General features: G+C 38.6%; 2 protein-coding genes across 2 annotated transcripts; both read right to left on the reverse strand.

Moving 5' to 3' along the window:
• Positions 1–1,444: 1,444 nt before the first annotated feature.
• LOC105046251 (protein neprosin) lies at positions 1,445–6,341 on the reverse strand. The gene is made up of 7 exons (XM_010924789.4): positions 5,807–6,341; positions 5,635–5,721; positions 5,313–5,528; positions 4,408–4,572; positions 3,695–3,748; positions 3,395–3,541; positions 1,445–1,993 (listed from the first exon to the last, which is right to left on the reverse strand). Exons 1-7 carry the CDS (start codon positions 5,999–6,001, stop codon positions 1,616–1,618), a joined length of 1,242 nt encoding a protein of 413 aa, XP_010923091.1. The 5' UTR covers positions 6,002–6,341; the 3' UTR covers positions 1,445–1,615.
• A 3,842-nt stretch (positions 6,342–10,183) lies between these two features.
• Positions 10,184–11,428, reverse strand: LOC140855774 (uncharacterized). The gene has a single exon (XM_073252527.1). It carries the CDS (start codon positions 10,993–10,995, stop codon positions 10,429–10,431), a length of 567 nt encoding a protein of 188 aa, XP_073108628.1. The 5' UTR covers positions 10,996–11,428; the 3' UTR covers positions 10,184–10,428.
• Positions 11,429–11,669: the final 241 nt, after the last annotated feature.

Here is an 11,669-nt window from a genome sequence, read left to right on the forward strand (position 1 = left end):
GATAGTTTCATTAGTGGATCTGTGAAAGATACAGCATTCGAAGAAGTTTTTGGTATCCTAAATTTACCTACAGAGAATGGAGTGGCACTCGAAAATCTGCAGTCAAGAACCAAACGAAGCACTTCTCCCATGTTAAATCTTTAAAACAACCGATGGTAAAACACTTCCGTTCTCCACAAAATGCTTTCTCGCCATTTTTGTTTTGCATAGATACTTCTATCTCCATTTGCTGGTGAGCAGCTCATAGCTTCATACCTCTATCTGTAAATGCAACCAACACACTACTGTTGGAGCGAGATGATGTTGCAGCCAATAGACGCACTTGTTGTGAATTTAATGAATTAGAAAATTTTTGATATTATTTAAATTTGACAATCATTAAAAATAATTAAGCAACTATTAATGTAGAACCTCAAATCTCAAGTTCTTAATGAAAATTTTTTATGGTTACATACAGGAAATATCAATTCTTGTAAATCCTGAAGATTCATTTTAGATTGTAGGAGGTGAAAGCATCCTATTTTTGCAACGTAACAATGTTACCCGATTTATATTCCGGGCAGCTGCAAGGCCTATGCATTTGTTATGGGTGCTGTGCGTGGTTGGATGTTGTCCATCTTAAAATAGACGGCCGCGTAGAAACCTTTTGGGGTATTTGAACAATTTGGATGGCCATCCATTTTATGGTGGCATAGGTATTTTTTGGCACAGTATTTTGTGGTGTTTTTTGAGTATCGCAGAGGATCTCATTTCATCTATAGAACCATGAGATCCAGGTCCAACCTCATTTAATTTTCTCCACATTTACGAACCGATAATGATGGGCTTCACTTTGTAATGATTTTAAAAGTGAAGTTGCATGAGCGTTAAATTCCTTGCTATTGTAATTCCCAGTCGTCCAGAAAATGTGGTCGAGCCCAATAATGCGGCTTTAGGTTTGGAGAGAGAGAGAGATAATGTGGCTTACGTGGAGGGACACAGGAATTTTGCTTTGATAGCCTTCAGAAACTAGCTGCTTCTGGTCTTTCTGGTGGGTAGCAATTTTTTTGCCCCTCCCTCCCTCTCAACCTTTTCACATGGGATTGCATTATATTCCTACAAGAGAAACAGTTGTGTCCAGCTACTTACCTGGTAGACTTATGAACCACAGGTATTTCTTCATTAAAATACAAAGGTGAAAGAATAACTGCTTGAGACGAGGGAGAAGAAACACGAGTCTGTCATATAGGATTAGAGTGCCTCAAGTCTCATTCTGACGGCAGATCTATACGTATATGATTCCAATCCCAGGGAAAATTTTAATTTCTAAATGACTAGATGTTGAGAAAAAAAGAAGGAAAAAAAAAAAAAAAAAACACACAATCAAACCACGAGCTGCACTCTCCATATCCACTGTATCCGAGTCCGAGGAAAAGAGAAAAAGTAAGGCAAAATAAAGCCACAATCTGAAGTGTGTGTATAGAACCACTGTATCTTCCTTTCCCAAAATTTACATAGGGTGTACAATAATCAATCAAAAATCAAGAGACAAGAAAGGTGGGAAATGGAAAAGAAAAAAGATAACATTTTTGTTAAGAAAAACCTAAAGAATATAAGAACAAACTCTTTCATTTGTTCACGGGCATCTCACATTTCTTCCTGGGCCTCCATAATAAAAATAATTTCCCCACACGCTGTTGCTCCCTCCTTGTACATCGTAGCAATCCGGATGATCTGCGAGGACCCGAAGGTTTTGCACAGGTATCAGGCTGTTGTCCCAATCGACGACTTGTACATTCCGGAAGTAGGATGCCTTGCCAAAGCCTTCGTGGGCAAAATGGCCGCTACCCATTTGGGTTGAGGTGTGGGATCCCGATGGCTGGGTGTTAACGATCTCTCCGCCAAATTGCACCATGCTTGCATGTTCTGCTAGGTGACTGAACAAAAATGATGGCCAGTAGCCTACCAACAGGCCTGATCCAAATTCTAGCCACCAATTACCATGGTTCGGATCCTGTAGATAGAAATTAAAAAAAGGATATTACTTCTTATTCATCGATCATAATATTTTTGAAACTATTCGACACTTCTAATTTCTCACAAAATTTTGATTGCTCCGGTGGACCACTCAACATGTTATTTCCAGAATCCTGAATTATTTCAAATATTGTAAGCAATTTGATAGATTGCCGATGAATTTTTTGGGCTTGTTCATGAAATATTTCCAAATTGATGAGCTAGCAATGATATATACTATCATTCTGTTGTTACTACTCAGACGATGATGCCCCTTACCTTGTCATTTTAATTAACCTTGTGTAAAAATATATCATTTATTCGATATCCATTTATGCTTTTGAGGATACTTTTATTGCTCAATGTTACAGATACTCTCAGGATTTTGTTGAATTTCCATAATTTTCTTGAATCCAATTATTTCGTACTAAATAATTCTGAAATTGAAGCTATTGTCCTGGCACACGCACACCGTTCTCTTAGAAAATTCTAGCTATTGTTGCCTCAAAAAGAAAACTTTTAGCTATTTTCCTAACTCTGTGCATTATAACACTTCTTGTTCAAATTCTTTTCTATAGAGAAGTTATCAAAAGCATCAGATTACCTCTTTATTCAGTTCTTTTTGCAGGAAGCAATACCATTAACAATTTTTAGAAAACGTCAATATTATATAATATTCGCCTTATAAAAAAAAAAAGAGGAAATATCCAACACCTATCACTCTGTTTTTGTTGAAATGTCCACGTCCTAGATTAGCTATATCTCTGAGTAATGCCCTGTTTGTTAAGCTGTCACAAAAAGCTATGAAAGTAATATATAGACGAGCCCAACAGGAAAATGGCAGCTCGGATGCACGAACTCCACACCCATACGCCACAGGAAACGTTCGGTTATCATCCGAGCTTGAGCCATCATCACTATCATGAGAGCAAAAGGTGGACCCACAGTTTAAAAGTTGAATCCATTATGCATGCAGTGCGCCAAATAGTTTTTAAGGTGTTTGCATCGGGACTAAATGATGAAGATGGCCATGCCACCAGAAATGAGATACCTATATAGCTGGTGGGCTTGGAAATTCTTAATAACAATGGCTCGATTCTTGGTTGCACTGTTCCATGAATGGAACATTGTTTCATGGCGATATCAATGATTGCACTCCATGTAACGATGGATATTTAGACATATTTCGATTTTAGTTATTTTTGAGAGACAGGTGGATTCCTTTATTTTGCATAGTCTGAATCTTAGTTTTTGTACAGGCTGGGCCTGATATGTCTTTGAGGGCCTAGTTTTGCAGTTTAAATAGGTTTTTTTTTTCATGCTAATGTTAAAATGTACATATTTATTTTAATATGTGTGTTCTAAAAGGAATGTATTTGGTCAATTTAATTTAATTTACCTTCCAGACCAGCAGACTGATATCGAACTGCCCACCATTATACGTTGATGTTGGGGAGATTGCCGCTCCAATAGCGATCCTGTTGTTTGTTTGGATGAAACCCGAGCACAAGAGGTTGTAGCATCCAGTAGTTTGGTATGCATCCGTCTACACCATTAAAGCGGTCAGGGTGAACAGTGATGTCCACTTGATTGGACTTTTTATATATATATATATCAAGATTTTTATCTCTACTTTGGTGAAAAATCTAAGTAACATACAAAGAGACTTTTTTGGTTCAAGGACAGGAGATGGCCTTACTGTCCAATAAGTGAAGAACCTTGGAGCATTGTCTCCATACAACTGTGGACTGACCTGAAGAAGAAGAGAAAGAGAAAACATTAGCTGGCAATGTATAGTATTAGGGGATGGGAAAGTTACTGACGAAGTTAAGGGGAATCTCAGTGAACAAAGCTTCAGTGGAAGGGAAGGGAAATGGATTTCCTTTTCTCTTGACTCAGCTAAACTTGCATGCATGAAGCTATATTAAGCTATTTGAAGACATTCAAGCTTTCTTTTCCTCATATCAAAGGAGAAAGAAGAAAGACTACTTTTTTCTTCTGAAAAAAAATGATAATCAGTGGTTTCAGTGTGTGGACTGCGGCACTTGTCCTGGGGGTTATATCTATTTATTTTAGCATCCTAGATTCTGGCATTAATTCTTGGGATGACTTATCCTCAAAAATATGGACCGGTGGTTGGTCTTTCGAAACATTTTTTTTAAAAGAAGTGACAATAAAAGGTAATTATGAGAAGTTAATGTTGTCATGGTGGCTCAAAAGTAGGTAACAATTTTCTTTCAGAAAGACAGAAAAAGAAAAGGAAAAAAAAGAAAAAAGAAAAGAAAACTCATAATAATTTAATAGCGATCATTTTTGCCTCTTTGCATGGATGAATATAGACTTGAAAGAATAAAAACATCAAGGAGAGTCATTATATTATACAGAAATTAAGTTAGATCTATATTTTTGCACCTGCCATCCGGCTTCAATGGTGTTGAGATCATGGCCAAAGGATCCAGAGATGACCCATATCTGTGATAAGCTGAACTCAGTTGGGCTGGTTACGCTCGGTGCCCATACATTTAGGCTTGCTTTTGCTCCGTAATATTGATCTCCTACCACATACCCAACCGCATGCTGTAACCAATTGTAAATTTATAAATAGGCTGAGATCATGTAAGGAGGAAGAAAAAAGTACACTTCAAATACCCATCTGATGTAAGTTTCTGAAGGTAGAGAATTGGTCAATGTGGAACTTAAGCTATTTCTGAAAAAAGAAAATTACAGCCATAAGCTAAATTCTACAAGGATACAGGTAAAATGCATCATTTGTCTTATTTTTAAAAAAGAAATCCCTGGAGCCTTTCTGAATGCAAATTAGGATATTTCCCTTCAGCATTTCTTGCATAATATGGATTGACCTCATGATGTTCCAAAAATAACTTAGGGGATGCCTATAAAGTAACTGCCAAAAATTGACTACTCCTTAGATTATATTTCCTTTTATATGTAAAAAACTGTGCGAGTGGTTTACTTTTCAAATAGTTTCCATATCGGAGGTTATTCCTTTCATGTTATAAAGATAGTATGCCTTCCATTACAGGAGTTCAAGTTTGATTCTAGAAACAAATGGAGGGGCTTATTTTGTTTGAGCATTCTCTTCATATTAGACTACCACTGATGCAGTTCTTTCGCAAGTAAAATTATACCACGAAAATCTGCTTTAAAATGCACACTTGTCCTTCTGTTTATAGGACAGAAAAAATCCAACCATTCTAGATCGATCCATTAATTAAAGTCTATCTAAAATCATTTTAATGACTTGATCAAAATTAACTGACAATAGCATAGCCATCAACCCATTTACTTAGACTAACCTCATGGCTGCTACTCTCAGAATCTCGCCGTAGTCTTGCTGCCAGCTTCCTACCAAACTTCTTTACCGAAGTGGCTCGCAAAACATCTTCTTCGTTTGTTCTCCTGACCGGTATCGTTCCATCGGGACATGATTCGCCCGAGATCCTCCATAATTGAAAGCTTTCATCAACCAGTGGATCAGTAAATCTATGGCCTCTGGGTCTTTCTGGTGGATCCTGCAAACAATGGAGACAAAAGGAATATTTCACAACTACTCTAAGAGCACACATGTAACTTCAGAGTCCAATTCTACGGAGAAACGGTAGATAAAATTTTGACTACCATAGGTTTCAGTCCTTTAAGTCTGGGATGATCAAATGCTGGCTGCAGATGTGATGGAACACAATCTATAATATCACCATCAGGACTCTGTCCAATGAATAAATTCCGAGTTAAACGATATACTCAAATGAAAATAATAAAAATAATGAGAGAGAGAGAGAGAAGAGGATGCCTGAATTGTTTTGGCAGAAGGCTTGTTAAGCCTTTTGAGAAGAGCTCTCATCCTCCTAGACTTCAGTAGCTCTTTGCGGGGTCGGAATGTGTTGTTTCCCATAGATTCTGAGAGGACAGAACTTATAGAAGCAAGAAGTAGAAGCCCAAGAGAGATGGCAATGACTGGAACAGGAGTGCAGCAGCTAGAAGCCATCGCTGGGGAATTTTTGGAGCTGCGGACCTCGTACTACAACTGTCTGTATCCTTGCACAGTTGTGTGATTGTTTTCTTCTTGTGAGATCACTTGGCTCTCCTTTCTGTTATTGAGAATCTCTCTTGTTCTTGTCCAAAGAAGCAATACTTCCATCTCGAAACAAAGTCTCCCTTCAGATAGATTAACTAACCATTCATGGAATTCAACTTGGCATAGCTCTCACCATTACCAAAGTTTAGAGGTAACCTCAAAATGACAAAAGACCCATTTCTTCCCCTTGTATTGTGTTTTGTCTCCCCTCTCCTCTCTCTCTCTCTCTCTCTCTCCTGTGGTCAGCTTCAAAAGAGCATGGTCATAGGTTCTGTCAGTCTTAACTCTCAAGCATGGGGTAACAAAAAAATTGGGTTGCGCATTCCAGGATAGAATTCTTTCCATGTGGCCATGGAAGTGGGGTAATGAATAGGGTGCGTCTTGGAGAGACAACTTTTATATCTTTTATTTATTTACTTCTCAAGCCATGAATTTTATAGGTAGTTAAAAAATAAAAAATAAAAAAAAAGGTGCTCAGGCATTCGATACAACTTACAAGGCCCACAACTTTAGCTTTTCTCTTCTTTTCATTTCTTTGCATAGGGTTCTGTATGTCCATGCTGTTGGGTCTCTCTTCTTATTCCTTCCTTGGCCTTTAAAGGGGTCAATAGACTTGATCCTGGGTCTCCCCTACCTACTTATGCTACCTTTCTCCGTTCCCTAGATGTTCTGTGTCAGATTCTGCGGTTCGGTAATTTCAAATATCTAAATAAAGGTAATTCACTTTTGATTTTCCAAGGAGGAGATGGGGCAAAAAAAAAAAAAAAAAAACAGAATGAGTGTTCTTCCATGCTTTTAAAATCATATGAATTATTAAACTTATTTGTGGTAGGTTATTCATAATTAATAGCTTAATTGCTATAGTTTAAGATCGGTAGATTTAAGTGAGTTCCTGAATCACCAATCTTCAGAGTGTTGGCTGGATTTTATAGTGAAATATATATTTAAAAAAACATTCTTCTAGCTATGTGGCTCACAGTTGTCGTCTGATTTTAGTGTTAAGTCTCCGAAACGACAAGGTCAAATTGGTGACGTCATGAAATTTACAGCCATAGAGTTAACTATTTGCGTATTTAGGCGTTGAAATATGTTAGAAATTTTGTAAATTTCCTAAATAGATATTTTGCATTTAATGAAAATTTTCAAAACGTAAATGCGTTCCAAAGTTCTCTCTCTTTAATATCCCCTTCCAGCGCGCAGACTCATTATATATTAAGTTTGGGAAAAAATCGTACGCGTTTTCTATTATAAACCGATCTGAGCCTTATGCTTTCACGTCGCGAGCTTAAATTACAAGTGTGTTAATGTATTTGAAAGGGTTGGGTGTCCGAGTTGGGGCCCGTAAGGTGGGCATCTTTCTTGGTACTTTCCTTTGGGGTCCTGGCAATGATGCTTATCACTTGCGCAACACTCCTTTATTGTGCTTTTCTTCTTTTTCCCCTTTAGACACAACAAAGGGGTCAACATATCTCAGTAGGACTCGATGCTTCCCCATGGTGGTTTTAGGATAGACTCCAAACCCCACAAGTTATTCTTTACTTCCTCTTGGAGGGCTAAAGAAGGCCTATGAAGTATGAATGCTCTGTTCTTCCTTCGGTTGGACGCGCAGAGCTATATTGAGTTCCTGTTTAGCATGCTCGATCTGTTTCTTTTGGGTGGGAGTGCTTGATACAAAATCTCTCGTTAAGAAGTTGGGAGTGCTGCTAGGTTTGCTCTTCAGGGGGGGGACAGAATGTGAAGAGGAAAAAAGGGATGATACGAACGAGGCAAAGTAATTGATGGGGGATAATTAGACGAGGCCACGCGTGATCTTATTCGGCACATGTGTCCGCCGAGGACATGCATGTGTGCATGGAAGCTTGCTTATGGGTGGATGCCCCATGCATGCAGTCTGGATGTACAGTTAAAGAATATCATCAGTATGTGGATCATCTCCACCAAAATTCGTGAGGCATGCATGAGGATGTACGGAAAGGAAAAAATTTGATGATGGCTGGCCTTTTATGTTCTTTACTTAAATATTATGAAAAAAACTTAAGGAATTTTTATCACTAAAATGCCCAAATCTTGATGAGTTAGCATATATATATATATATATACTACATTACAGACGGATGTAGAGAGAGAGGGAGAGAGAGAAGGTGGTTTGGAAACTAGAAGTTATAAAGGCGAGGACAGAATTAAGGAAGTATTGAAGGGATTGAAGGTGATAAGGGTGTCAACATGAAGAGGTGAGGCAGAAATAGAAAGAAAAAAAATTAAAATTTTAAATTTTATTTCATTTCATTAAATATTATATATTATAATATTATAATGTCGATGATTATGAGTTAAATCAAATTCAATCAAGTTGGGTATGCATTTGCATCATTCCAATCTATATTTGATTTAGGTACCGATATGACCCACAAAAATTCTAATTTCTAAAGTTAGATTCGATCCGATATGACCCACAAAAATTGTGACCCCTGGGTAATTGTTGTGTTATAGAGTAAATCACGTGTTATTACAAATATTTGCTTAGCTAATAAATCATAATCATTCATTAAATATTTGCTTTTATTTTTTCTTTTGAGAAAAATTTAGTAGCCAATGATTCCAAAGACCGAAGAGATCTGAACTTGTTTTCGGGATCAAGATTTGCACATATGAATAATGTAACAAAGGTGTTAAAAAGAGACTTAGAGTTTTGATATTTCTTGTTAATTTTTTCACTGGTAATGCCTATATTTGTAGAATATCCCATTAATTTCTTTATAACTTTATCCATATTAAGTACAGAAAATTTATATTATTCATATCAGCATCTAAATCTATATTTGAGTTGATATACGTGCATGTATCAATATTTAGTACCAAAATGCAAGCAGAACCACATAATAGAAAGGACCTATTTTTATCCCAAATTAAGCTGATTTAACGAAATCATGGTGCCCATGTTGTTCATTATCCCTTATGATGAGTGATCTATCTAACATATATATCATATCCTTTGATATGATTTATGGCCAACCAATGTTACTCCATCTCCTGAGAATTAATATGCTCCATCAAACATATTAAACATTAAAATTTAATGAGTTGTGCACAGAACATCTTTTTTATGGGCTTGTACATAAGATATGGTGTTTTTATATAGGCCTTGTATAGGATTCATGTATTCAATCAAAAATTACCTGGTTCAATCTACTAAAATTAGAAACTACATTTAAAATTTTAAATGTTCAACATGTTATGTTGCACATAATGCACAAGATTTCATTCATTGCATTTCAAGGCCTTATCTTAATTTTTAGATTGAGTACACTGGACTTTTTGATGTTAATGTGTTAGACCAAGCTATCCAATATAATTGTTACGTGATATATTCCATGACAACCTATATATGTTGCTTATTTAAATCTAGTTGTATCAAACAATATACCGAACGGTCGAAATTTGGATGACTTGGTCATGTATGCATGCCATTAAACCATGATTTTCTTTAATTTGTACCAGTTAGCTTCAATCAACTTGCGAACGAGTCATCTCTCCCCCATTCACTATAATTTGATTATGTGCATCCCTTGGATTCTTTGCTTGTTATATATTTATTCATAACAAAAATAAAATAAAATAAAGAAAGGGGTCCAACACATGCATAAACAAATTATGACGTGCAAGCATCACCTCTCAAACAACAACGTTAGACATGCAAGCTGAACCGTGATCTTTGGCTTTTGCTTACATAATTTTCCAACAAATGGAATTTAATAAGTTGATCATTGAACAAATTCTTAACTAACTCGTTTATGTCATAATGCATGGACAAACATATATGGAGACACTAAAAGGCTTGAGATCTCAATTTGAAAGCACTGGTACCATCAAGGACGTCAAAAGCTTGGCCTTTTAAGAGCAACGAGAATGGACAGAAAAATAAGGAGTCGTCCGTCCACTTTCAGTATAGTATAGCCTAGATTCAGCAACGCTCGAGGCCTCTCATATTACCAAAACAGCAGCTCTTCAGACCACTCGCAAGAAAGAATCAATTTAGGCTTAGACACATCAGACATTAATATGTAGAGGACCAAGAGAGAGAGCCAATACATCTAGCGAACAAGCCAGCCATTAGAAAATAGAAACAATTATTCTCATGTAGAAAAGCCGTTAGGAAGAGAAGTGTATCTATCGGTGGTTACCATAAACAATACCAAAAGGAATCCAAGCTCAAAATTCCTGAGGCCTTTACATCGATTTATTTCAAAGTTTTCGGCACCACCTTCTTCTTCTTCCTCTTCCTCCTCTTCCTCTTCCTCCTCCTCCCATCTTCTCCTCACTAATTATATTTATAATAATCAGTTCAAGTGATCAGCCAAGGAAAGGCTGTTCAATGCCAGCTTCCTGAGATTGGAAGTGAGATGAGAGACCGGCGACTTCAACCCAGGGGCCTCGTTAAAGCTCTCGTCGCACGAGTCGATGTCGGAGAGCGCCGCCGAGAGGTTGCTCATGAGCTCGTCGTGGCTTCCGGCCCCCTTGATGTTCTCCAACCCCTTCTGGAGATCAAGGACCAGCATATCAAAGTTCTGCCGGCACACGTCGATGCCGCCCTTCACCTCGCTGCCGGTGGTCGGCGAATCCATGAGCGCATCGGCCAGAGCCTTGGCAGCCTTAGCGCCGGACACAGCCGCCCAGACCGTGGCCTCGATCATGGATTCGGCGGTCACGGTGCGCACATCCGGGACGAAGGACTGGCAGAGCCGGGGAAATTCCGCGCGCCTGCAGACGCTGGATACGGCGGGGACGGGGAAGCGGCCGCGGTGTTGGATGCGGTGGAGGAGGCGAGACTCGGCCGTGGTGGTGGTGGAGGCGAGGAGGAGGACAGCTAGCAGCGCCAATGGAAGAGAGATTTGGGGTCTTTCCATCTCGACAGGCCACGTGTCCTCTCCCTGGCTCTCGCAGTTGTTGGAGCGAGAACGGAAGGGAAGGGGACAAGTGAATGGGAGGACGGGGGAAAAGGGGTACGGGGGAGCGGGGATTATATATGGAGAGGAGAGGGGTGGGCGAGCTTGGCTCGAGCTCCAAATGGGCAACGGCCGTTGAAACCGTTGTGGAGGAGCTGGTGGGGCCTGTGGTGTACCTTAAATGCGGCGCACCTGGATGTTGTTGGACGGACTCGTGGTCGGGCCTGTGGTCTACCTTAAACGGCCGTTGAAACGGTTGTGCGGCCGCCTCGGCCGTGGCCAGGGCCTGAAATAGTCATAGAGTTAGGCCAAGCCTGAACCGAGCCCATATGGCAACCGTTGCCCCGCCCAGCAGACAGCTGCCCGGTATAGCACCTCTAAAATATTATTTTTTATTAATTTTATAATTATTTAAAAAATAATGTATTGTTATTATCTATTTAATATTTACTTTATTATTAAACACTTTTATAAGTTTTTTAATAAAATATTATTGAATAAAATATTATTATTTATAAATAATGATAAAGCTCCATCTATCCGGTGGTAGAATATTGGACTGCAGCCAACCCCAGGCACCATATGGCCTCGCATGCCTCAAAATTAATTGATAGGCTCTAATTTTGGAAAATAAA

The sequence above is a fragment of the Elaeis guineensis genome, chromosome 2 (genome assembly GCF_000442705.2).
Source record: "Elaeis guineensis isolate ETL-2024a chromosome 2, EG11, whole genome shotgun sequence".
Taxonomy (NCBI): Eukaryota; Viridiplantae; Streptophyta; class Magnoliopsida; order Arecales; family Arecaceae; genus Elaeis; species Elaeis guineensis.

Excerpts from the sequence above, each read along its gene's own strand:
- LOC140855774 (XM_073252527.1), bottom strand. The coding sequence starts at position 10,995 with ATGGAAAGACCCCAAATCTCTCTTCCATTGGCGCTGCTAGCTGTCCTC.
- LOC105046251 (XM_010924789.4), bottom strand. The coding sequence starts at position 6,001 with ATGGCTTCTAGCTGCTGCACTCCTGTTCCAGTCATTGCCATCTCTCTT. Across the intron at positions 3,542-3,694 it reads GGTTCTTCACTTATTGGACA|ACGGATGCATACCAAACTAC; the intron begins GTAAGGCCATCT and ends TTAATGGTGTAG. Across the intron at positions 1,994-3,394 it reads TCAGTCTGCTGGTCTGGAAG|GATCCGAACCATGGTAATTG; the intron begins GTAAATTAAATT and ends TTCTATCTACAG.